At 42.9% G+C, this 24,142-nt stretch overlaps 2 protein-coding genes and 2 long non-coding RNA genes across 4 annotated transcripts in view; 2 read left to right on the top strand and 2 right to left on the bottom strand.

Moving 5' to 3' along the window:
- LOC119897314 (NACHT, LRR and PYD domains-containing protein 12-like) overlaps positions 1-24,142 on the top strand; it is a 609,009-nt gene that overhangs the window by 147,215 nt on the left and 437,652 nt on the right. The window lies entirely within an intron of this gene.
- On the bottom strand, positions 858-8,899 carry LOC119897716. The gene is made up of 4 exons (XR_005443425.1): positions 8,698-8,899; positions 6,094-6,204; positions 5,020-5,124; positions 858-917 (listed from the first exon to the last, which is right to left on the bottom strand). It is a non-coding gene; the product is annotated as an uncharacterized LOC119897716 (long non-coding RNA).
- LOC119897740 lies at positions 9,777-10,133 on the top strand. The gene is made up of 2 exons (XR_005443430.1): positions 9,777-9,851; positions 9,958-10,133. It is a non-coding gene; the product is annotated as an uncharacterized LOC119897740 (long non-coding RNA).
- On the bottom strand, positions 13,394-23,265 carry LOC119897521. Its single transcript, XM_038711286.1, has 7 exons — positions 23,000-23,265; positions 22,320-22,375; positions 21,015-21,229; positions 19,965-20,230; positions 16,489-16,602; positions 16,247-16,388; positions 13,394-15,257 (listed from the first exon to the last, which is right to left on the bottom strand). Exons 3-7 carry the CDS (start codon positions 21,178-21,180, stop codon positions 14,635-14,637), a joined length of 1,311 nt encoding a protein of 436 aa, XP_038567214.1. The 5' UTR covers positions 21,181-21,229; positions 22,320-22,375; positions 23,000-23,265; the 3' UTR covers positions 13,394-14,634.

The following is a 24,142-nucleotide window of genomic DNA, read 5'->3' as shown; positions in this document are numbered from 1 at the left end:
TGTTGTGGAAATCCAATGAAAGTCTGCTTTCATCCAGGCCGTCAAAGATGAACAACAGTTTCCAGACGGCGAGCTTCTCTGCTGGGACCTTCTGTAATGTTGGATGGAAAACATGGAGCAGCGTGAGGAGACTGTGCTGCTCATCTTTGATCAAGTTCAGCTCCCTGAACGAGAGCAGAACCAGCAGAACGACATCTTGGTTTTCCGAGCCCTCTGCCCAGTCCAGAGTGAACTTCTGCACTGAGAAGGTTTTTCCAACGCCAGCGACGCCGTTGGTCAGAACCACTCTGATGGCTCTCTGTTGGCCAGGTAAGGCTTTAAAGATGTCCTGGCACTTGATTGGAGTGTCATGGAGGATCTCCATCTTGGAAGCTGTCTCAAGCTGCCTCACCTCATGTGGGTATTAACCTCTTCACTCTGTCCCTCTGTGATGTAGAGCTCAGTGTAGATCCTGTTGAGGAGGGTTCCACTTCCTGTTTCATCACTTCCTTCAGTCACACGTTCACATCTCCTCCTCAGACTGATCTTATGTTCATCTAAAACCTCCTGCAGACCACCTCTCACTAAAGAAGAGAAACAATGTGAGATAAAACAAAGAATATGTGCTGATTATTTTCATTACTAATATAAAAACCATCAATATCAGAATATCTGAAGAAGCAGACAGATGTCCAGTCTTACTTTGTACAGAGCTGCTCTGACTGGCTGTCTGCAGTCCAGCTCTGGTTCTGGATCTGTCTCCACACTGGGGACAGGAGGAGTGTCCTGATGAAGCAGACTGGTCCCAGTATGAGGTGATGCACCGTCTGCAGAACCAGTGTCCACAGCTGGTAGAGACTGGATCCTTCAGGACGTCCTGACACAAAGCACAGCAGGACGGCTGCTCCTCCACAGGAACAGGACTCCTCTTCCTCTCTCTGTGGACACAAAGACATTTCTTTTTAAATTAAAAACCTTTCATGAATTATTGCAGCAAAATATTGTGATTGTGGGTGCAACGAAACCTTCAGTTATCATCTGATGCTGGCCAACATTTCAGCTTCTGGTGTAGCCAGCAGATATCCGGCCTAAGACTTCCTCTTCCTGTGTTGTTGTTTACAATCTGATTAGTAATCTTGGAAGCCATCAGCCATCATCTGACGACCATTTGATGCAGATATGTTTTTAAAAAGCCAATAAAATACTAACCTCTGGGGTTCCAAGATTGATTAAAGCTAAATCAGTCAGACAATAGCTGATGGGTTCCTAGTGCACCTCTTTTGCTCTGCACATGGATCTTTACCTGCATGCAATGCAAATAGGTGACGTAAAGAGGTAAGATAGTGAATGTGTGTGCATAGCTGTCAACACTCCAGTTTTTCCTGGTAATCCCATATATTACCATTCTATCCGCTGTACTCCCATATAAATATTTCCCCCTAAATCTCCTGTACAATTAAAAATCCTAAAAATAAAATACACTGGGTCGTGAAAATTGTATATTTCCCGATGCAGAATTGAACAAGAAAATGGCAAACCGCAGTCTTTTGGTATTTATTAAAGGAAGAAAGAAACAACTAAGTACTAAGAATGATTCAGCAGGATCAGACATCTGGCCCCAAGCAGAGGACAAACATAAAATATAAAGCAGGTACAATGCTCCCTCAGAGATGAATCAGCCATTAGGAAAAACAAATTAACAGACACAGAAGCGGAACAGCTCAGACTAAAGGTATCTGCAGCCCTTTCTAACCTCACCATCCAAGAAAGGAAGGCTGTGACATCTCTGAGCAAGGATCAAAACATCACTATCCTAAGAAAGAAAGATGCACGGTAGTCCTTAACACAGCCTGAACTACCAGAACAAAGTCAACACAAAACTAATGGACACAAACACATATGAGACACTGAGACGAGACCCAACCAGCGGATACAAGAAAAAGGCCATAGAATGTCTACAACAGTCACAGAAGGACAACACCATCACCCGTGAACAATATTACCGTTTGTATCCTGGAGAAGCCATTCCATGCATTTATGGACTACCCAAGATACACAAAGAAGGAGCCCCACTCAGGCCGATTATCAGCAGCATTAACTCGGTCACCTACAACATTGCCAAACACATTTCCACCATCTTAGCTCCATTGGTGGGAAACACGCCTCACCACGTCCAAAACTCTATTGACTTTGTAAACAAAGTTCGAGGACTAAAACTGGATCCAGATGAACCATGGTATCCTATGACGTGACTTCTTTGTTCACCTGCATCCCCACCATAGAGGCAGTAGAAACCGTAAGGAAACGGCTAACACAAGACAACACCCTGGACAACAGAACTAGCCTCAGCCCTGACCAGATCTGCAAATTACTCGACCTCTGTCTAAACACCACCTACTTCCGTACAACGGTGGATTCTACAGACAGAAGCATGGCTGTGCCATGGGCTCACCGGTATCCCCGATTGTGGCAAACATCGACATGGAAGAAGTGGAGAACAAAGCCCTCAACTCCTTCAGAGGAACAGCACCGAGCCACTGGTACAGATATGTGGACGACACCTGGGTCAAAATCAAAAGCCAGGAAGTGCAAGCCTTCACAGAACACATCAACTCTGTGGACAGTAACATCAAGTTCACACGAGAAGATGTCCACAACAACAGTTTGGCCTTCCTGGACTGCGCTGTACACATTGAAGAGGACAGGAGCCTGCAGATTGGTGTTTACAGAAAACCCACACACACAGACCAATACCTACTGTTCAATTCCCACCACACACACACAAACGCATGGCTCAACACAGAAGGGCCAACTCCTCAGGTCAAGACTCTGCAGTCTACTTACATCTGAAGGACAGAGGACACTCGTTTGAGGACCACCAGGTGCACATTTTAGACAGAGAAGATGGATGGTTTGAAAGAGGTGTCAAGGAAGCATCTACACCAGGGTGGAGAAGCCGTCATTGAACAGAGGAGGGGGTCTACGCCACCACTTATCCCCCACTTACAATGCTGTCCTTTCATCACTTCCCAGGAAACTCAACAAACGTAACCTATTGGCCTCAGGTGAAGATACCAACGATGGTCGTTCAGTCTTGGCCTCAGGTGAAGATACCAACGATGGTCGTTCAGTCTTGGCCACAGGTAGTCTTAACGACTGTAACGACTGTCGTCACAGCAACAAGGAACACTAACGAACCAGCGGTATCGATGACCCGGGCCAACGACCCCACTGAGGTTAAATAGCTGAGTTTCCCTGCCAGTCAGTCAGAACTGAAGAAGTCCTTTGGATGAGGGACGAAACGTCTTCCAGTAGCTTCAACCAAGTCCAGCTGCCCTTGATTTTAACCTTCGTTGTGGTCCTATGGTCTGGATGACTGAGAATCTTCACAGACAAGCTCCTCTTGTGTTTCCCTCCACTTCAGGACATCCAGCTGACCAGTGTTTTCCTCTGCCGTTGTTGCTGCAGCGGTCTGTGTGACGGCGGAGCAGAGGGCTCTGTGAGCGGGCGGCTGGCCTCACATGCTCCTCCCGCGGGTCGCAGCAGGCTTCCCCCGCCGCCACTTGCGGAGCTCCTCAACTCCGGAAATATTCAAGCACATTTTTGTTCCGCCATCACTTTTAGTAAAACTGTCAATATTGTAAATCCACACAGCTGATTTCTCACCTCAAAACTTCTCAGAAGTGGATTTAGTAATGAAATAACATACGAAAACTGTAAAATATTTCTTTCTGTTGCTGGCCTCTGTCTGGTGCAGCAATGATGATGCAGTGAATAGCGACGATTCTCTCTGACCAATCAGCAGTCTGCCGTGTTTACACGTCACATTTTAATATCGCCTCAGCTCGCTTGGAACCTCGACGGAGTATATACAAAAAAAAAGTACCTGGAAGCAGGTACAGGTCCAACTTTTCCACAATGGAAAACCAGACAAAGGCGTGCAAGGAAAAGGGGCTATATTCCAGCTGCAAAATGAACACCGCCTTCGTACTGTGATCAAACCAACGGCTCTGTCGTTCTACGACATATGGAGCTACACGGAGCCGCTGTTCCATATAGTCATTGGCTCCACACAGCTATGCTCAGTCTGCCTGTTCCGCCCAGCAACAACAACAGCCTGGTAACATGCTTCAGGTTTTGGCCAATCAGAAGACAGTGGGCTTTGAGAGGAGGGCCTTAAAGAGACAGGAGCATCTACAGCTTGTTTCAGACAGAGGCTGAAATGAAGGCCTACATGAAGAATCAGTATAAGATAGAAAATTATTTTTTTGAACTTTGAATCATGCAAAGCTGCCATGCAGGAGTCACAGAACTACAATATGGGCCTGGAAAAGCATTATAATAGGTCTCTTTTAAACTTTTGCCTAGCACAGACTCCAGCCCGCTTACCACGCTTATGCATTTATTTACATTTATTCATTTAGCTGACGCTTTTATCCAAAGCAACTTACAATTGCTATACATCAAGGTCGCACACCTCTGGAGCAACTAGGGGTTAAGTGTCTTGCTCAGGGACACAATGGTGGATGTCTCACAGTGGGAATTGAACCCAGGTCTCCCAAACCAAAGGAAAACATCTTATCTACGCGCCATCACCACCGCTTATGCATGCACTTCCTGCGGTGCAGCAGCCTCCTCACCCCGGCAGCTGTGTCGGGCAGTGCCGCAGTGTTGTGGCCTCATCGGAGCCAGAGAGAACACCGCTCCTCTGTCAGTATAGCCGGTAGTGGTGTGTTTCTGGTAGTCTCAACTGGTGTGGAACTATTCCAGTTACCAAAGCCCTGCAGGGTCTGATGATCATAAGTGGTAGCGGTAGGGGTGGCTGCGACTGCTTGCCCCGCCATCTTGCTATCAGAAGTTGTCACTGTATTTCATTTATTTTACTTGCTGACTGCACTGTACCGGCTTCCACCACATTAAACACAGATTTTAAACATCTAACACCCCGCCCATTGAACACTGGTGCACTTGTAATAGACACACCCACAGGTTTGTGTACAAAGATGTTGAATATATTATGGATTGTTGAAAAGCTCTTACTTTGTGTCTGAGGGTTCACGTTCTTTACTGAAGTTTGGAGGCCTCTCTTTGGACCAGTCACTCTTCATAGACAGACAGCTGGATGCTGGAGACTCTGCTCTCTGCCTGTGGAAACAAATAATTCAAGTCAGAATGAGTTGCGTTGTCCAGCAGTTCACCTTGGATGTGTGATGAGATTAAACTGTTATACAGGAAGATCAGCAGCCTGTGGTGTTCAGGTCTCAGGATCAGATAGAACTAAACGTTCGCTACCTGAATGCGCCTTAAAGCTGAGAAGAAAGTGGATCAAACAAAGTTCTGTGTTTGAGTTGGCTGCAGAAGGATCCTTATTGTCCCACTTTGCAGCAGGGCAAATAAACAACCACAGTAAAGTCTATCAAAAGATGTCTCGTTATAAGACTTGATAAGTGTGAGCCAATAATGCACATGCACATGTTTATTTCACTGGGGTTTACCTGCAGTGCAGACAGCTGTACGAGAAGATCAACGGATTGCTTCTGAATCATCACAAAGACACATCTGTATAAAGACTGAGATGACTGAACTTACATCACTATGTTGTTTATCTTGCCGAGTTTCCTTCAGAGGCCTGTTCCACGAAGCGTTATTTGGCTTTACTAACCCTAACAATCGCGATCGGGATAAGTGTTGACACACCTCTGCTGCGGACCCATCGGCGTTCCCCACCTCTTTCTGTCTCTCTCTCCCTGTATAAGTCCGTTAACTTTCTCCACCACCAATAAATCAATTTATGGGAAACACTGTCTGGTTGTAGGGCTGGAGAAGTGTGAGCCAAAAGTGCACAGGTTAACGTTTGTTTCACTGCAGTTTAGATGCATGTAGGAGAAGATCAACGGACTGCATCACAAAGACACGAGACGCCTGCAGCTACATCATGTCGTTTGTGTCTCTGACTTTCCTTCCTGTGTTCCCTCTGTAATACCAACATGACAAACAACGCAAGTTATTGTGTTTGTTCTGAAACTGGATGTTTGTCGACCGTCACTCTGTAGAGTCCGGATCCTTTAGTGGTTCAGGTTTCATCAGGTACATTCACTGAGATCAGTCTCTTACTTTGTGTCTGAGGGTTCATCACTGCAGTCTGGAGGCCTTTCTGTGGACCCGTCCCCCTTCATGGACGACGGCTGTCCTTCTTTTCCTCCACATCACTCATCTTCAGTCAGTCTGAGTGAGCAGGGACAGCATCAGAGGAAGGTCAATGATCAGTGAAAACACTTCTTCCTCTCCCTGCTGTGTGTTTCTGCTCTGAACCTGATCCAGGTGACCGTCAGCCAGCAGCTCGTCTCTGAGAGGAAACTAAAATCTAAAAGCGTCAACAGAAGAACTCCTGCAAACAACAACTGCAGAGGAGAGGTCTGCAACATTTGTCTTTCCTCTGATCAGTCATTGTACTAGCTCGCAGTCAGAATGTGTCTTTACGCAGCGGTTTTCATACCCTGCGCCTGCAGTCGCCGGTGTAACAGTGCAAGTGGTGGCTAGATTAACTGGTGACAGTCCCAGGTGTGTCGCAGGCGTGGCTTCAGGATCCACTGACTGCAAATCAGGAAATACGTTCCAATAACTTTGTACATACATAATGTACGGTCATGTAGATATCTGCTTCTGAGTGGAGTTTGCAGGCTGCATCGTAGCTGCACGATGATTCACAGGGAGCTCCCACCTGCAGATTAGTTCAAAGCGAGGACTGTGAGCGTGATCATGGAGGAGACTGTGTCGCTGTTCAAAACACTGCAAAACATCAATAAACCGTCCAAATGTTCATGTTGTCGGTCTGATTTGTGCCACGGTGAGTTTGAAAGTGTTCTTACTTACGTAAGGAAACACGCAGAGTGCCCAGATTAACCTGCGATACAGCTTCGTTCCCGTTTATATTCCGCTATCTTTGCCATGCCAGTCAACATTTGTATCGTTTTTTTATCTAAGAACAGTGTGTCATGCAGCCTGTAAGTGAAACAGTCTGGATGTTTGATCTTGACTGAGGGTCACACTGTGAAGTGAAATGAGCCAGTGGAAACAACTTTTCTTTTTACATAAATCTGAATTCAGTGAAAATATTAGACATTTTCCAGGGCTGTAAGTTTTACAACCCAACGGCGTCGCCTGGTCATTTTTCCGGGGCTTTAGCCCCAGATGCTTTGACTGTAGCCCCGAACAACAGCAACAAAATGTTTTCCATGTTAATATGCAATAATCTTCATGCAGCAGCCTGTGTTGAAGGTCTTCAAAGAGCGGAAGCTCCTCCCAATAATATTGCTACATTTTGTTTGAAGTTTGCAATGTAATTATGTATTTATATAACTGTTGGGCACACAAGCATAGACCTATACAGACATTGGGCTGGCCCAATCACATGTCTTACAAGCCCCACTCCCTCCTCCTCTGCTCGAGCTGTTTCTTGTGGGCCAAAAAAAAAAAACCGATATGTTTGTTACCCAGGCTGCAGTAGCTTCAACATCAGCTGCAGTATCCTACCCTGCATAGTAATTAAATACAAATGCTATGAGAAAGGTTTATTTGCACAGTAAGCCTGAATGCAGTGTAAATATAGAAGAAATCTCTATATTTAAAAAAAGAACTTAAGCTAAAAAAAGAATAAGCTGCTGATTACTGCATTTTATATTCTGAATTGTCACCTGCCACCTAAATTTTGTCCTTCCCTTTATAAATATGAAAACATTTTTACCATAACTTGGTCCAGAAATTAAGTGTTTAATGCTCAAAATAAAACTTTAATTTAACTGAACTCAAATTAATTAAGCTAATTTATCAATGAGGTGAAAAGGTGCCATATGCACATTTAAAACCGCTTAAGGCTACTTCAAGCATGCCTGCATGTATGTAGACTCAGCTGGGATTAAATTAAATGAGAAAATTCGATCTACAGGAGAAACATATCCGACAACCTTACTGCATTATATTACACTAAATCTTTTTTATTTTGAATTGTCACGTAAGACATTTCCTCAATCAATTGGTGCAAAAAAACCCAAACAGGTGAAAACATGAAAGATTTCTGGGTTGGGCTAAGCCCCCAATGTCTCAAGAGCCTGGAAACGCCCCTGTTGAAACCTACATCAAATATCTCAGACCTTGACTGAGGGTCACTCTGAGGTGATCTGTTATCACGGCGAAGTGAAATGAGCCTCAGTCTAAATTTAGTGAGCATCTGTGAAAATGTAATATATTCTTTAGATACTTGTGTTGTCCTCAGCATTTAGTTATTTATTCATTTATTCAATGGTTTCTGCCACACCGATTGCATTATGTTCAGCATAATTTACTTTTATTTTGAAATCTGCTGCGACACGATGTTACCGTAATGCCTAGAAGAAACACACATCGCAAAACCGCGAGAGAGCGGGCTGGACTGTCGTTTTCGAAGTGGAGGCTGGCTGGACTTCAGTGAGAGGTCCCTGTGAATCATCGAGCAGCTAAAGATGTTTCCTACAAACTACATTCATTCATTAGTAGATAAACAAAGTTATCGGAACTTATTTCCTGGTTTGCACTCAGTGGATCCTGAAGCCACGCCTGCTGCTGGGACTATCACCAGTTAATCTAGCCACCAGTTAAACTGTCACAGCTGCAGGTCATGTTTGACTGTCAAGTCGGCCGCAGTCATCTCGAGCACCTTGTCTCAGAGCCCCGAACACTCACCTCTTTTCATCCTTTCTGCTCGCTGCACTTCCTGATTCCTTCTCTAGCTCAGTGGCGCAGCCGCGGAGTGTCAGCTGATATAGATCATCACGGAGTCTCCCTCACAGGCAAATCAGCATGTTGAGGCTTGAATGTAGTTTCTAGCTTAAATAAATGTGTGTCAGAAAGAAGATTGAAGAACTTAAAGTATTAACGGATCACGTTAATTATTCCCCACACCGCTATTTTGAGTACGTTGCTGCTGTCTGCAGGCTGTGTGATTATTGTCTGGAATAGGACACTTGAGAGAGAAAGGTGCTTTTTATATTTGTCACAAGATTTTAGTTGATGCCTCCACATCTGCTACTCAAAGCCTAAACTGTAACGTTACTAGGACAACTTGACTACTGGACATTTGACAGCAGATATAAAGTTGTCTGTCTTAAAAGGACAACACAAAAACAATTAAAGACGGTCTCCCTTGTTCCATTTTCTCCCACGGATGTGACATAATAGTGCTGTCAACATTAAAATACTGAAGCATCTTTTAGAGGAGCATCTAAAAAAATTTGAATATGTGGAAAAGTTAATTGTGAGCACCAGAACCAGACTGAGATCAGAAACCTTTGCAGGTGTTCTGAGTTAATTAGCTGATTAGAGAGCTCTTCTCCAGCTGACATTTCTGTTTAATTTACAATACAGAAAAGTATTTATTCTAAAATGTTTATACATTTTGAGATACTGGAGTTTTGATTTCCATGAGCTGTGAACCGTACAGCCCCGCAGTTTATGAGGCAAGAGTTCTGCTTGCTGCCACTGGAACCGACCAACAATGAAAACGTTGGACAGCAAAGAGATGTACGTTTTACACTTGTATAACATTCCCATTCATAGTAAAATATTCAGCCAGTCTTTTATATGCAATTGATTGTCTAACTGCATTGCACTAACTGATATTAAGTTGTTGCAGTTTCTGTAAGTTCAGTTTCAAAAGACTGTATAAGAACAACGCTAGAAGATACAGCGTATACACCTTGAAATCTGGAAATTTCCAAGTTGCTAGTGAAGAACAGACTAACAGGTGGAGTGGGGATGCCTAGAAGGAGGAGACTTCGACCGGATGACCCCAGACAGCTTCAGACTCGTTGCAGAGAGACAAGTCAGGAGAGGTCTTGGTAAGTTACACAAATTTGTTGCCTATTTTGCACCATATTACATTTCACTGAATATTTACATTACAATATAGTCTGTAACTATGTTTGATGGCACTGTCTTCAACAGGACCGTTATTCCAACCAGCATCTGATGTGGAAGGATCCCCACAGGAGATCACCTTGCATGTGTCCTGGTACTTGTCGGGCAGGATCACGAGGGAAAGAACTTCAGTTCACTGACAAAGTCATAGTTTTTACTCTTCAAACAGAAATGTATTAACATTAAATTCTGTTCATACCTACCTCAAGGGTTTTTTCATTTTGTACAAGCTTCATTTTACTTCTGTGACTTAGCGACACTGTGACCAGCACAAATTATTTTCAGTAAGTAGCCTAAAGTTTACAGTTTTGAACAGTAATGATAAGTAAGGCTACAGCTGTCCCCTATTATGTAAATATAAATAACTAAAAGTGGTATAGGAAATGTTATGGCATGAACATGTTCAAATATATATAATGAAAATAAAAGACCATGTACTTTTATTTTTTCATAAATACCATAGAACTATATCACAACTTATAATTAGAAAACATACCTAAAATGTAAATAAAGAGGGGAGAAATATGATAAAGTGAATAGAAATCTAATAATAAATAAAATGTAAACTACGTACATTTGTTTGATGCCTTGATGATGCTGAGGCAGGTTACTGTGTAGACCTGCGTAGTGTCCTTGAGGATGAGCGAACTTCTCCCTGATCCTCCAAACACAACACCTGGGGATGACAAGTGGGTTTCCCTGGCCCAAAGCTCCATCTTGCCAAAGATGAAGTGTCTAAAGGCGCCATGGCGGTACTCCCTGATGTCGCCTAATGTGGTAATGTCCTCCCGGTACAGCCTGGGACAAATCACTGCTCACTAAATACTCACCATTTAGTAGCGCCATTAAAAATTCAAATTGGCAACACACAAATCCAGACTAAGCAAAGAAACAACAGCCAAACAGAAATAAATTAAAGCTTGTTTCTTATTTCATTCATCAAGTCACCACATCTCCTGGTTTGGGTTTTTTGCTGTCCTGAGTTGCCGACAGTTACCTTCATCGATTTCTCGCTCATCCATACATTCCACTCAACACTGATGCCACTGATTATCACATTCCATGTTCTGTTATAGTTATGTTGTTTATAGTTTCTTTAATAACAAAACGTATTTTTGGCACTTTAATGTCTGTGAAGGATCTCAGTCATCCAGGTCAGAGTTACTTGTTGAAGATACTGGAAGACGTCATGGTCGTTAGAGCCACCTGAGGCCGAGACTGAACGGCCATCGTTGGTATCTTCACCTGAGGCCGAGACTGAACGACCATCGTTGGTATCTTCACCTGAGGCCGAGACTGAACGACCATCGTTGGTATCTTCACCTGAGGCCAAAGGTCTAAAATGTGCACCTGGTGGTCCTCAAACGAGTGTCCTCTGTCCTTCAGATGTAAGTAGACTGCAGAGTCTTGACCTGAGGAGTTGGCCCTTCTGTGTTGAGCCATGCGTTTGTGTCGTGGTTGTTTAGTCTCCCCAATATACAGGTCTGTGCATTCCTCACTGCATTGGACCGCATACACTAGATTGCTTTTGTGTGAATACCAGGAAATAAAGCTCCATCATTGTGCTGCTCACCTGTTACACTGAAGAGAAATGCAAATACTACCATCTGACTTTCCATTTAAAGAGAACCATCTCTGAGACAAAACAACTTGGAAAACATTTTAGATACGTGGTATAAATTAAAAAGAATTATTATAGGACAGGATCCCCATCCCTGCTTGCACCTGTGGTAAACAACCCTCACTTCCCTCCCTCTTGCTTGGACACCAGATTTAAGAGATGGCGGGAACTGGGAGCTGAGGAAAGTATGGTTTAGAACGCGCTTTGAGAGTGAAGAGTTACGTTCGGTCTGTTCCCAACTACAGAAGGAAGATTGAAATTGGCTTCCTTTTACAAATAGCTGGGCCCAATAAGTCTCTGTACACGAGGGAGAAGATAGGGGGAATAAGTAAAGATGAATGGGATACAATTCTCTTAAATACAAAAAGAATATGTTGCTGTGTCATAAAGTTTAAGATAATTCCCAGGTTATAAGATCCATCCATAAGCTGAATGTGATACAATCTGTCCAAGCTGTAAAATTTGGTGAAAACATATTTTCATGCTTTTTGGGAATGCCCAAATATTGAAGAATTTTGGAATAATAAATAAAATTGATGATTTCCTCTCTCGCAAGTCAGCATTAAGCCAAAGTCTTTGTGTTGTAGTATTAGATGACGCAGCAAAGCCGGCTGCCCAGTATAAGGATATATTGAGAATTTGTTGGTACGCTGCCAGGTTGAGTATTCTTCAAAGGCGGGTTGGTGATGAAGCCCCTGAAGTTTCACTGTGGTTGGAAAAACTCCTGAACTTCATCCCACATAACCAAACTGATTGGACCTATTCCTTTATACCTGGCAGCCGTCTTAAATAGCACTGAAGGTGAAGCACAAATTAAACATCTATATAAATTAATATTTAGGCTTTGAAACCCCCAACACACCGAGATCCGGCTTCTACCCTCCAAAAGGTACTGAACCGCCCCGGTCCTCATTTATTCCCACATGTATCAGGACTTCACTGAACACTGGTGCAGGTGGAACAGATAAACCTGTGGGTGTAGAGCGGAGATGTCTTTATGCTGCTGTTTCTATGTTTCAGGTTAGAAACTGTCACCCACTTTGTGTCCGTCTGGAGGCCTTTCTGTGGACCCGTCCCCCTTCATGGACGGACAGCTGTCCTCCTCAGTCTGAGGGAAGCAGGCACAGCATCAGAGGAAGGTTCATGATCAGTGAAAACTCTTCTTCCACTCTCTAAAGTCGGGCTGTGAAGCTGATCCAGGTGACTGTCAGCCAGCAGCTCATGCTGGATTAACTGTTACTCTTTATCTTTCTGTTGTTTGTCTGTTGTTCTGACAGTGAACTGATAATAATGTTGATGAACACTCACCTCTTTTCTTCTTTCTGCTCTCTGAGCTGACTGACTGAGCGCTTCCTCTTTTGTCCACTTCCTCCTGTCTTCTGACTCTGTGGCGCCCCCCTGTGGTGTCAGCTGAGATGTACCAGCAGAGTCCTTCCTGTTCAAACTGAACTCCCTCTGGAGGAACAAAGCTTTTCAAAAATGTTGTTTGTGTCTTCTTGTACCGGTTCTCCTGTCTGACACACCGAAAACGTGTTTCTCTAGAAGAACAACAGAACGTCGGTTCCTTTAATCAGAATAACATTAAAAGTTTGGACCCGCCGTGAAAGTAAAGATTCAAACTTTTTTAAAGCAGAAAACAGGCCCTGAGATGTGTCTGCAGGTCAGCGTCTCCGGGTTAAAAAAACCCGGAAGGAGCAACTGTTTCCAAACTACTATACAGAAGTAATTAGTGAATGTAAATCTATTGAACAGCTACTGCAGAAATAATTTGAGTTTAATTTCATGAAAATCAGGATTGTAACTATATAAACTCGTTTTATTGAAATTCAACACAATTTCCTGAAAAATATTGAAATGTTTTAACTAACCCAACAAACACACACGTATACTTGTTATGACTCATTGACATTATAGGTTCCCTAGCACCAAATCCTAAACCTGGATCTAACCTGAACCTTAAAACCCACACTCCGTGCTCACTACGATACTTTGAATCTGGTCCTCCCAAAGATAGCAACACCAGCCCATACACACAGCAATAAAGAGCAGCCGTATTGTTTCTCAGATATTATATTTTCTGTAATCTGTTCACGTCTTTGTCCAATCAGAACGTCCCACCGGGCTGCAGCTCAGTTAGCCGCTGTGGTTAAATCTGCAGGATTTCAGGCGGAGTTCTGACCGCAGCTGCAGAGACACTCAGAAACCTCCGTGTGTCTCACAGACTGAAGATAAAAAGGTCTGTCTGCAGCAAGTTTCCTCTCAGAAACACCATCAAGTCAGGCAACACTAACCACGTGACTTCCGCTCACTGCTTTCACAATAAAACAAACCAGACGCCTGTTTAAAGGAGGCCTGTTCAGGTACAGACTTTAAACTAGATCAGTGTTCATATTAACTGAATTCCATTAGTTTCGCTTGTCTATCAGACAAAAATCCTGCTGGGAAATAATTACCATATATAAAATACAGGAAAGCTTATCTTCCTACAAAGAAAGACAAACAAATTATTCCAGTGCTTTTGTCCTGTCCTCTCCTCCAGAATAAAGTCATCTGCAGATGTTTCTGTCAGCTCTCAGCTGAACACGGGTCCCCTTCAGGTCGTGGTTTTAAACTCAGTGGAAAGATGCTGAGTTTTAATTCTTAATAACCTTCTGATTCAATTGGCCCTTTCCTGACTTTGTTTTTTGTTGTAAATATACAACATCACATTTTACATTTATCCAGAGAGACTTACAATTGCTACTATGTGAAACCATAAAGATACTACGTGGAATCAAATCCCATTGAGACATATCACTAAAAAGTAGCAGTGATCTCCAAAGTTGTAACACATTATTTTCTTTCACACATTTGTCAAAAAATGATTCTGTTTTGTGACATTTGTTAAAAACAGAATCAGCATCTGTGTCTTGTAGTTCATGTTTGAGGAGATGATCCAGTGTAGTCCAAGCTTAGCTCCATCACATGTGATGCTTTCACAGTCACTTATTGAAAACACAGCACAACTCCTGATTCAAAGATTACAATAAATAACCTGAGACTGTAAAACAGCTGGTTCATCATCACAGATTCTTTCTTTCGCTTCATCTGAAGTTCAGCACTCTGGAAAGGCATAGATCCACCTGACAGAGAGCAGCGATCAGGACTGAACTGGCTTCAGGTCCCTTTCTTCGAGCTGTGTCGATCACGTCTCGGGCTTTTTCTGCTCTGACTTTTGTTCTGACTGACTGGATTTCTTCATCGTTTATAACATGATGCTCAAGGAGTTTATCCAGAAGCTGGTTCAGAACAGGTTCAGAGACTCTGTTCAGAAACTCTGTCCGAACTAAGAGCAGTCTCTTCTCTGCTGGGACCCTGTCCCCTGCCGGGATCCTGTCCCCTGCCGGGACCCTCTCTTCTGCTGGGATCCTGTCCCCTGCTGGGACCCTCTCTTCTGCTGGGACCCTGTCCCCTGTTGGGACCCTGTCCTCTGCTGGCACCCTCTCTTCTGCTGGGATCCTGTCCCCTGCTGAGACTCTGTCCCCTGCCGGGACCCTGTCCCCTGCCGGGACCCTGTCCCCTGCTGGGACCCTCTCTTCTCCTGGGACCCTGTCCCCTGCTGGGACCCTGTCCTCTGCTGGGACCCTCTCCTCTGCCGGGACCCTCTCCTCTGCTGGGACCCTGTCCTCTGCCGGGACCCTGCTCTGTGGAGTTTCTCTTCTTGAATCTTGAAGATAAACAGGAAAAATACTTTTGTTTAATCACCATCATCTTTAAACACAGATCTTTTGGAAATCCCATTTTAAAGTTCAATTGAAATAAAATTTCTGCTCTGTAAATCACTTCCTGTGGTCTCCTTTCAGAAAAAATAATCCATGTGCGGATGCAGCGGCCGAAACCGGAAAAGGAAGTGTGGGAGAACCGGGGCTAAGCTAACTAAGCTAACTCAGCTTGGACATAAGGCTAATGACCATCCATCATCAACCGCTTATTAAAAAAAGTGACATCATACATTAGCAACTTTGCTGATGTGGCCTGGATGAACCGTGAGGTGAGGTCTCTATCCAGAGCCAAGTGCTTTTCAGTCAGGTGACAACAAGAAAGTGCTGTTCAAGCTGCCATCAAGGAAGAAAAGCTCATTTATGGAGTTGTTTGGGCTAACTGGGTGTGTGAGAGATTCAGATATTGAAGAAATAAGTATTTGCATTTCGTTGAATATGTTTATCAGTGTAGAAATACAACAGTAGTTACTTTGATAGATTTTATTGTTGATGCAGTGAAAGTTAATTGTTTCTGTTTAGAATATTCAAACACCTAGACACAAAGTGTCCATAGCAACCATCCTGTACATATATGTCCCCACTCAGGTTGGTTTTCTAAATAAAGTCAACGACTGTCCAAACACCAAAATCCAGCTGATTCGGCATAAACAAGTTGACAGTAAAAACAAGGAGCTCTGTAAAGCTGGGAAGCTGCAGATTCATCCAATAATTCACTACCAGAGACACCAACACACTGTAGCTACAGTGTTTTATACGAACTGGTCCTGGAGCTCCATGGCCAATACTATCCTCCAAAACTGGTTTAAAAAGTGGACAGACTGAAGAACGATCTGAGGCAGAGTAAGAATAAAGGCACCATGGATCAATCAGTAAATGTTATCTATCCTGCTGTACTATCAGGTGGAGTGATGCTGAAAATGGATAAAGACTTCACCTGTTAGATCAACTTCACGCTTCCAGACCTCTGTCTGTCTCTGGTCTCGGACTGTTAAAGTCGCTTCTTCTGTGTTTGTCGGCAGGCGGATCTCAAATGTTGGATGGTAATTTGGTCCAAATTCCAGGTCAAAATCTGCTCTCTGAAAACCAAAGTGTCAGAACTTCCATAGCATCCAAAGTAAACCAAAGGTAACCAACAGCAGTTCGATGAATCGTATTAGAAAAGATTTTCATACTTACCGTAGGCTGAATTTTGATGGCCTGAGGACAGAGAAGAGTGTAACTTTCATCTTTGATGAGTTTGCATTTAGAAGCAGTCTTTATGTTCTTACAGGGCTGCTGTTGTTTGCTGACCTGAAGAGACAACAGAACATGTTAACATTTAAATTAGAGGGTTCATCTTCAATCCTTGTTTTTGTATAAAGAAAAATCTTCCAATGTTAGTATAAAATTCCCTCTTTATGTTTCCCTGTTCAGCTGCAGTAGATGGACAGTGAAGACAGTGAAGCTAATGCTAGCAAGCAAGAGATCGTGGCAGAGAAAAAGAGGAAGTGAGCCCACTGATTGGGAAGAGTTGTACGACGGCTTAGAAATGATATCAGCTGCTGTCACAAATTTGATCCGAGTTGTTTTTCCAAACTGAAAGACATTTTCTTAGCAACGTGAGAAAATACAGTATCTCACAAAAATGACTACACCCCTCACATTTTTGTAAATGTGATTAAATCTTCTTATGTGACAACCCTGAAGAAATGACACTTGTATAACAGTGTAAAGTAGTGAGCTTGTATAACAGTGTAAAGTAGTGAGCGTACAGCTTGTATAACAGTGTAAAGTAGTGAGCGTGCAGCTTGTATAACAGTGTAAAGTAGTGAGCGTGCAGCTTGTATAACAGTGTAAAGTAGTGAGCGTGCAGCTTGTATAACAGTGTAAAGTAGTGAGCGTGCAGCTTGTATAACAGTGTAAAGTAGTGAGCGTGCAGCTTGTATAACAGTGTAAAGTAGTGAGCGTACAGATTGTATAACAGTGTAAAGTAGTGAGCGTACAGCTTGTATAACAGTGTAAAGTAGTGAGCGTGCAGCTTGTATAACAGTGTAAAGTAGTGAGCTTGTATAACAGTGTAAAGTAGTGAGCGTGCAGCTTGTATAACAGTGTAAAGTAGTGAGCTTATATAACAGTGTAAAGTAGTGAGCGTACAGCTTGTATAACAGTGTAAAGTAGTGAGCTTGTATAACAGTGTAAAGTAGTGAGCGTACAGATTGTATAACAGTGTAAAGTAGTGAGCGTACAGCTTGTATAACAGTGTAAAGTAGTGAGCTTGTATAACAGTGTAAAGTAGTGAGCTTGTATAACAGTGTAAAGTAGTGAGCGTACAGCTTGTATAACAGTGTAAAGTAGTGAGCGTGCAGCTTGTATAACAGTGTAAAGTAGTGAGCGTGCAGCTTGTATAACAGTGTAAAGTAGTGAGCGTACAGATTGTATAACAGTGTAAAGTAGTGAGTGTACAGCTTGTATAACAGTGTAAAGTAGTGAGCGTTCAGCTTGTATAACAGTGTAAAGTAGTGAGCGTACAGCTTGTATAACAGTGTAAAGTAGTGAGCGTGCAGCTTGTATAACAGTGTAAAGTAGTGAGCGTACAGATTGTATAACAGTGTAAAGTAGTGAGCGTACAGATTGTATAACAGTGTAAAGTAGTGAGCGTGCAGCTTGTATAACAGTGTAAAGTAGTGAGCGTGCAGATTGTATAACAGTGTAAAGTAGTGAGCGTGCAGCTTGTATAACAGTGTAAAGTAGTGAGCTTGTATAACAGTGTAAAGTAGTGAGCGTGCAGCTTGTATAACAGTGTAAAGTAGTGAGCTTATATAACAGTGTAAAGTAGTGAGCGTACAGCTTGTATAACAGTGTAAAGTAGTGAGCTTGTATAACAGTGTAAAGTAGTGAGCTTGTATAACAGTGTAAAGTAGTGAGCGTACAGCTTGTATAACAGTGTAAAGCAGTGAGCGTACAGCTTGTATAACAGTGTAAAGTAGTGAACGTACAGCTTGTATAACAGTGTAAAGTAGTGAGCGTGCAGCTTGTATAACAGTGTAAAGTAGTGAGCGTACAGCTTGTATAACAGTGTAAAGTAGTGAGCGTACAGCTTGTATAACAGTGTAAAGTAGTGAGCGTGCAGCTTGTATAACAGTGTAAAGTAGTGAGCGTACAGCTTGTATAACAGTGTAAAGTAGTGAGCGTGCAGCTTGTATAACAGTGTAAAGTAGTGAGCGTGCAGCTTGTATAACAGTGTAAAGTAGTGAGCGTGCAGCTTGTATAACAGTGTAAAGTAGTGAGCGTACAGCTTGTATAACAGTGTAAAGTAGTGAGCGTGCAGCTTGTATAACAGTGTAAAGTAGTGAGCGTGCAGCTTGTATAACAGTGTAAAGTAGAGAGCAAAGAGTAATTTCTTCAGTGTTGTCACAAAAGATACATACAAATATTTACTAAAATGTACTCACTTTTGTGAGATACTGTGTGTTTGATTGTTTCAAGCAAGTTGACCGGGCAGAGATGCAAATATTTTCAGGAGAGGATAGCAATTCCTAAATTACAGGAATAAAATGTCTGTGACCAGAACTGCCAGGACATAAGGACAGATTCTCAACAAGAACTGTCCGGTAAGATTCTACAAGGACCTGGGAATCGGTGTACACAAAAAACAAAGAGTTTGATGCTGCAAGACAAAAACTCTGTTCCACTGGAATCCAGTACGACATGATTCCTCCTTCTCGGTTGCTGGTGACCCAAAACAGTCAGTCTCGCATCCTTAACTAACCAGGTGAAGCAGAGGATTCAGAAGGGCGCTAACATCAGGGGGCCAATGTAAGATAAAACAGTCATTGTTTACAGTGTACTGATCTGAAAACAAAAAAGTTGGAGGAGCATATCAAGTCATTTGAGGGGCAATACTATCCAACAGTATGTGCATCAAAAGCTCCTGCTGCGAATAACACCAGTTTAATGAACACTGCTTCCAAAGCAGCTTCAAATCTCATGCATCTTAAGCAGAAGATCTATGATTGGGGGACAAAGCTTGGAAAAGGACGGTCCTGTCTGGTCCAGCGAAGGTGGGTTTGTGCCCATCGGTTGCCAGTGATGTCTGTAATGGACCTGCCCTACAACAACCCTACAAGCCCTCAGTCCAGCCTCTCTCAGCCTATAGCGGACAGTCTGAGCCCTGATTGTGCCTGTCCCACAGTGGTGATATTCTGTTGTACCAATCCTCCTAAATGTGGATTAAAAGATTTAGGTGAAGTTTTATATTAACTAAACAAAAAGCTTTGGAATGAGGACTGTGGATTTTGTATCACATACATTGAGAGTACTGGCGATGGTACAGCACATGCCTTTAGTGTGAGAGACCCGGGTCTCACCAAGGCACCAAAGGCATCCCATGGCAACTACTGACACCAAGGTATCCCTGAGCAAGACACTTAACCCCTAGTTGCTCCAGAGGCGTGTGACCTCTGACATAGCAATTGTAAGTCTCTTTGGATAAAAACGTCGGCTAAATGTAAAAAAGACATTAGTCCAGTATGAAAAGGAGGAATAGTTACAGGAAGAAAAGGCTGTTCAGTGTTCATATTGACACCTTCTGTTGTTTTAAGACAAAACTGTGAACTTTTGCTTTAAGCCACATCAGAGAAATTTGGTCTGAAAGCTGTAACATGAAGCTTTACCTCCTCCAGATGGATGTTGTTCGGCAGCAGAAGCACATTTAGGATCTGCCTCTGTGTTCTTGGGTTCGGTGGTCCGAGGAACAGCAGAACTTGGCCGCAAACTGGTTTGCTCCACAACCTCTTAACATAAGTCCAGACCAGGCCAAATAGAGAGAGGTGAGGGACTTTGACAACCACATGAGTGTCTGTAATCTCCAGCGGCTCGAGGATGCTCATTCCATCATCAGTGATGTGGACGACAGACAGCAGACCGTCAGGCAGCAGAGCTGTGAAAACACAGAGCTGGTAAACTTCTGGTTTACTGATAACAACCTCAGCACCATGTTAGTCCTAATCTTACTATATTTCCAGGAAGTCTGGTCATTAAAGAGTAAAACTGTTTCCCAGTTGAGCAATTTATTAAATACAACTGTCAGTGTGCTCCTGCCTAGAGGGGATAAATTGTTGTGCCTGGGGGGCTGCTGGGGCAATTTAAAGACAAATGGGTAGCATGCAACAAAAGAAAAATAGAATCAGATGATAAATCCTGAGTTTGGTAAGCTTGTAAACTTTCCTCTTGCACCAATAATTTGCTCAGCTTCAAAAGTAACTTTACAGATTTTTTTTAATAGATTTTAGGGGTATTTTCACCTTTTTTGAAGAGTCAGACAGGAAACGAGTACAGAGATGTGGAGCTGAAACCATTCAGCTGCCAGGATCTATTGTCATGTGAAGAACTCTGAGCATCTATTTTATTTTTAAACACTTTGAGCTTCATTGCTTATATGAAAGTATCTCATCGTTAATCAATCATCATAATTGTTGCAAATTAATTTTCTGTTGGTGGAGTAATCAAGTAATTTTTTCAGCTCTGTACAGTCAGAATAACATTGTGCACAACTGTCCAACATGCCCTGAAATGTTCTGTGGTCATTCCTGGTTCCAGAGGATCGTTCTGCCTTTCCTCTAGTTTCACCATCAGGGAAAACATTGAGCATACAAGATATTAAATAACGGTCCTATTTCCTTAAGGACAAACTCTCCCCTCACTAATCACAATAAAGTCCTCACCGTCCTTTGTTTCACAGTGCGGCAGGTGGAGCTGACAGACAGCATCCTCAGGACACTTGATACTGAACAGCAGCCCTGCAGCCGTCTTGCCAGCTGATTGGAGGAGGCTCTCATCCCATTGGACAGTCCGGTACAGCAGCTCCGCCTCCTGAGTCATACCAAACATCAGTCCAGTCAAAGTACACTGGAACACACCTGGACCAGGACACCTGAACCTGCAGGACAGAGAGGGGAATGTCATTGCAGAAGACATATCCGTCCCTGGCGAGGGGCTGCTTGTGTCCTATCTTTTTAGACGACTTGAGTGCCAAAGTGGTTTTAATGTACAGTTTGATAATGCAGTCAACTCTAAAGCTGCTCAGTTGCTAAATGTGTTGAGCTCCATGGATTTTATTCAACATGTTAATGGGCCGACTCACAACCACGGTCATATATTGGTTCTATTACACTTATTGCAAATTTAAATACACTACTTTCCCCCCTCTGAATTATTATAATCTTGCTCTGTTTCTGAGCAGGTTGTTAGGAAACATTAACTCTGAAGTTGATGAAAATGTCATAAATCACATTAATAGCGATGATTTAGTCAACAATTTTAAGTTAGGACTATCCGTGAAGCTATAGCAACAGACAAACATGAAAAGATTCAATCTAAACAGAAACCAGCATGGGGTACTGGGGATAATTATTTAAAGAAAACATTTAGACAAGCTCACATTTTTAAAGAATTGCCTCACTATCTTCAACAATGCAATTAGAAATGTAAAACAAGCTCATTTCTCAAGGCTGATTCTAATAATGCCAGGATGTTTTTTCTCAATTACTGACAGCCTAATTAACCAAGCTCCAAAAAGCCACAATTTTTATCACCATCAAAATGTGAAGAATTTGAAATTTTATTTTCGATAAAATAATAAAAATCAGATTGGATCTAAACCATTTTATTCAGAATGTGTGAGCCCGTGTCTCTGGACGCTTTCCCTCTTAGACTGCAATGAATGATATTGATGCTGTTGATAAAGAAATGCTCAGGAACAAAGTAATCTAACTAAAACCATCCACCTGCTCACCTGACCCTATCCCCACCACCTTTTATAAGTTTAGTCCTGGCACTAAAAACTACTATGGTGAAAGCTCTTCTAAAGCTTTCAGAACGTCAAAGAGATTGTCCTACAGAGCCTCCAGGGGTTTCTGAAGCTGTTCGACCATCAGACCAGCAGTTCTGATAAAGTATACTGGGGCTGTATCAGCTAAACTCTAATGTAAGTGCTGAAAGGAGAATTCTGCATTTTATTATTTGGTTACCTGTATGAAGTCTTTCCAGAGTCAGTCAGCAGGTCAGGTGTGAAACTTAACTTCTCCTAAAATTGAAAAACAGTACAAAATTAGTTACAGAACACGTTGAGATGGGAGCAGAAACTGGACGCCCAACTCTCAGAGTTATGTTCAGGTGACAGGAACTCTGCATCATACAGAACTAAAAGCCAATTAAAACATTACATCATAAAAAAAAGAAATGTTTGGCACTTTGTGGTTAATGGTCACATGACTGGTTATGATTCAGCAATCACTTGTGATTTAAAACTAGAGAGTAGAGCAGTGCCTGATGGGTACTGTGTTTCAGCTCTAACAGATCCAGCAGACCTGTGCTGTACTACACAGAACTGGGAGATGCTTGCCTGATGTTATCTGAGCACAGTGAAGCTCTGACTGAGTGAGCCGGTCAGAGACGTCACTTGATTATCTGTTGTTGTTACTATTATAGCAGTTATCATTATTATTCAGGGGACGATCCTGCACAAGTGAAGCCTGCAGAGCTCTGTGGGACAGCAGCTGGAGGTTTGATAGACGAGGAGGTGGAAATTAATTTAGGGAGTTTCTGATAGGAGAGCGAGAGGAGTTTAGAGGGTAAGAAATATTAAACTCTGGAGGCGCTAAAACTAAGGAACCCCAGACAAATAAAAATGTTCAAGTGAAAAAGTGACCTTTGTATTCAGAGCCTCTCCACACAGAAGCTGCTGCTGCTTCAACCTCTCTGGATCATCAGGACACAGCTGATCCTCTCTGGCGTCCTCAGACGGATCTGGTGGTGATCAGAGACATCGGATGGAGAGAAGCAGAAGCAGACGTCAAACTCACTTTTGGACGTCCTGGTGACCCAACATTCAAAAACCTGTAACCACTGTAACCAGTTCAAGGCTGGCCAGGGCCCTTTGGAGCAGGTCGTTACCCCATGTTGTGTCCCTGTCTTTCTCCCAGGGCCAACATGTAGACGACCAAGCACAGTCATGTTTAAAAGTCCAAAGATACCAAGTTAAGCCTGAGTCCATACAATCAAATGTACACAAGAATAACAGGGACATCATGTTTCCCAACATGCAGAGCAGAACAAAGCCAAAGATCTGTGGTTACTGGCATTAACCAGAGCCATGAAACATGCAGAGGTCAATTTTCCAGTTGGCTTTAAACAGCTTATGTTTCTTTAAGATGATCCTGTGGGCTTTTACTCACGTCCTTCATGTCTGTCAGGTGTGGCCTTGTTTTCTCTGCCATCCACCCTGTGGAAACACAAATACAGCAGTTATCTTTTATGAAGACAGTGAAAATGAATCTGCCATCTAAATCTAAACACAGAGTACAGCTGAGGCTGACTGGAATGTCTTCAGTTCTGCAGGTATTTGGTCATAAACCAAAGTGGTGGTCTCATTTTCATGTTGACTAGGGGTCACAGATATTCAGCATTACTCCAATAATCTGCATCAGTCATTTTAAAAACAGATAGCCGATATAATTCATTAATAAAAAATTGCTTTGGCTGTGATGCCGCCGCCTCTCTCGGCCTGCTCGAGCCCACAGAGTGGTGAGTACAATGTCCCACCCACAGTACTAGCTGATTGGTTACAAGTCACCAGTAATAGCCTAAAAACACTGAATATAGTGCGGAAGTAGCCAATAGAACGAGCCAGCCACCACGCTGCAGCGTCTCCCCTCCTCTCTCAACAGAGCTCCGCATGCTCACACCGAGTGGAGCGAAATGAGCGGAGGCAGATCAGTGTAGATTACACAAGTTGACCATAACTACGGCCCTTACTGTAAGTAAGTGCAGCAAAAACAGCAGTACCAGTAAA

This window comes from Micropterus salmoides, unplaced genomic scaffold (genome assembly GCF_014851395.1).
Source record: "Micropterus salmoides isolate LMB-PRFRI ecotype aquatic unplaced genomic scaffold, ASM1485139v1 Ms_hic_scaffold_1, whole genome shotgun sequence".
NCBI classification, from domain to species: Eukaryota; Metazoa; Chordata; class Actinopteri; order Centrarchiformes; family Centrarchidae; genus Micropterus; species Micropterus salmoides.
This window is presented reverse-complemented; position numbering and strand designations above follow the sequence as displayed.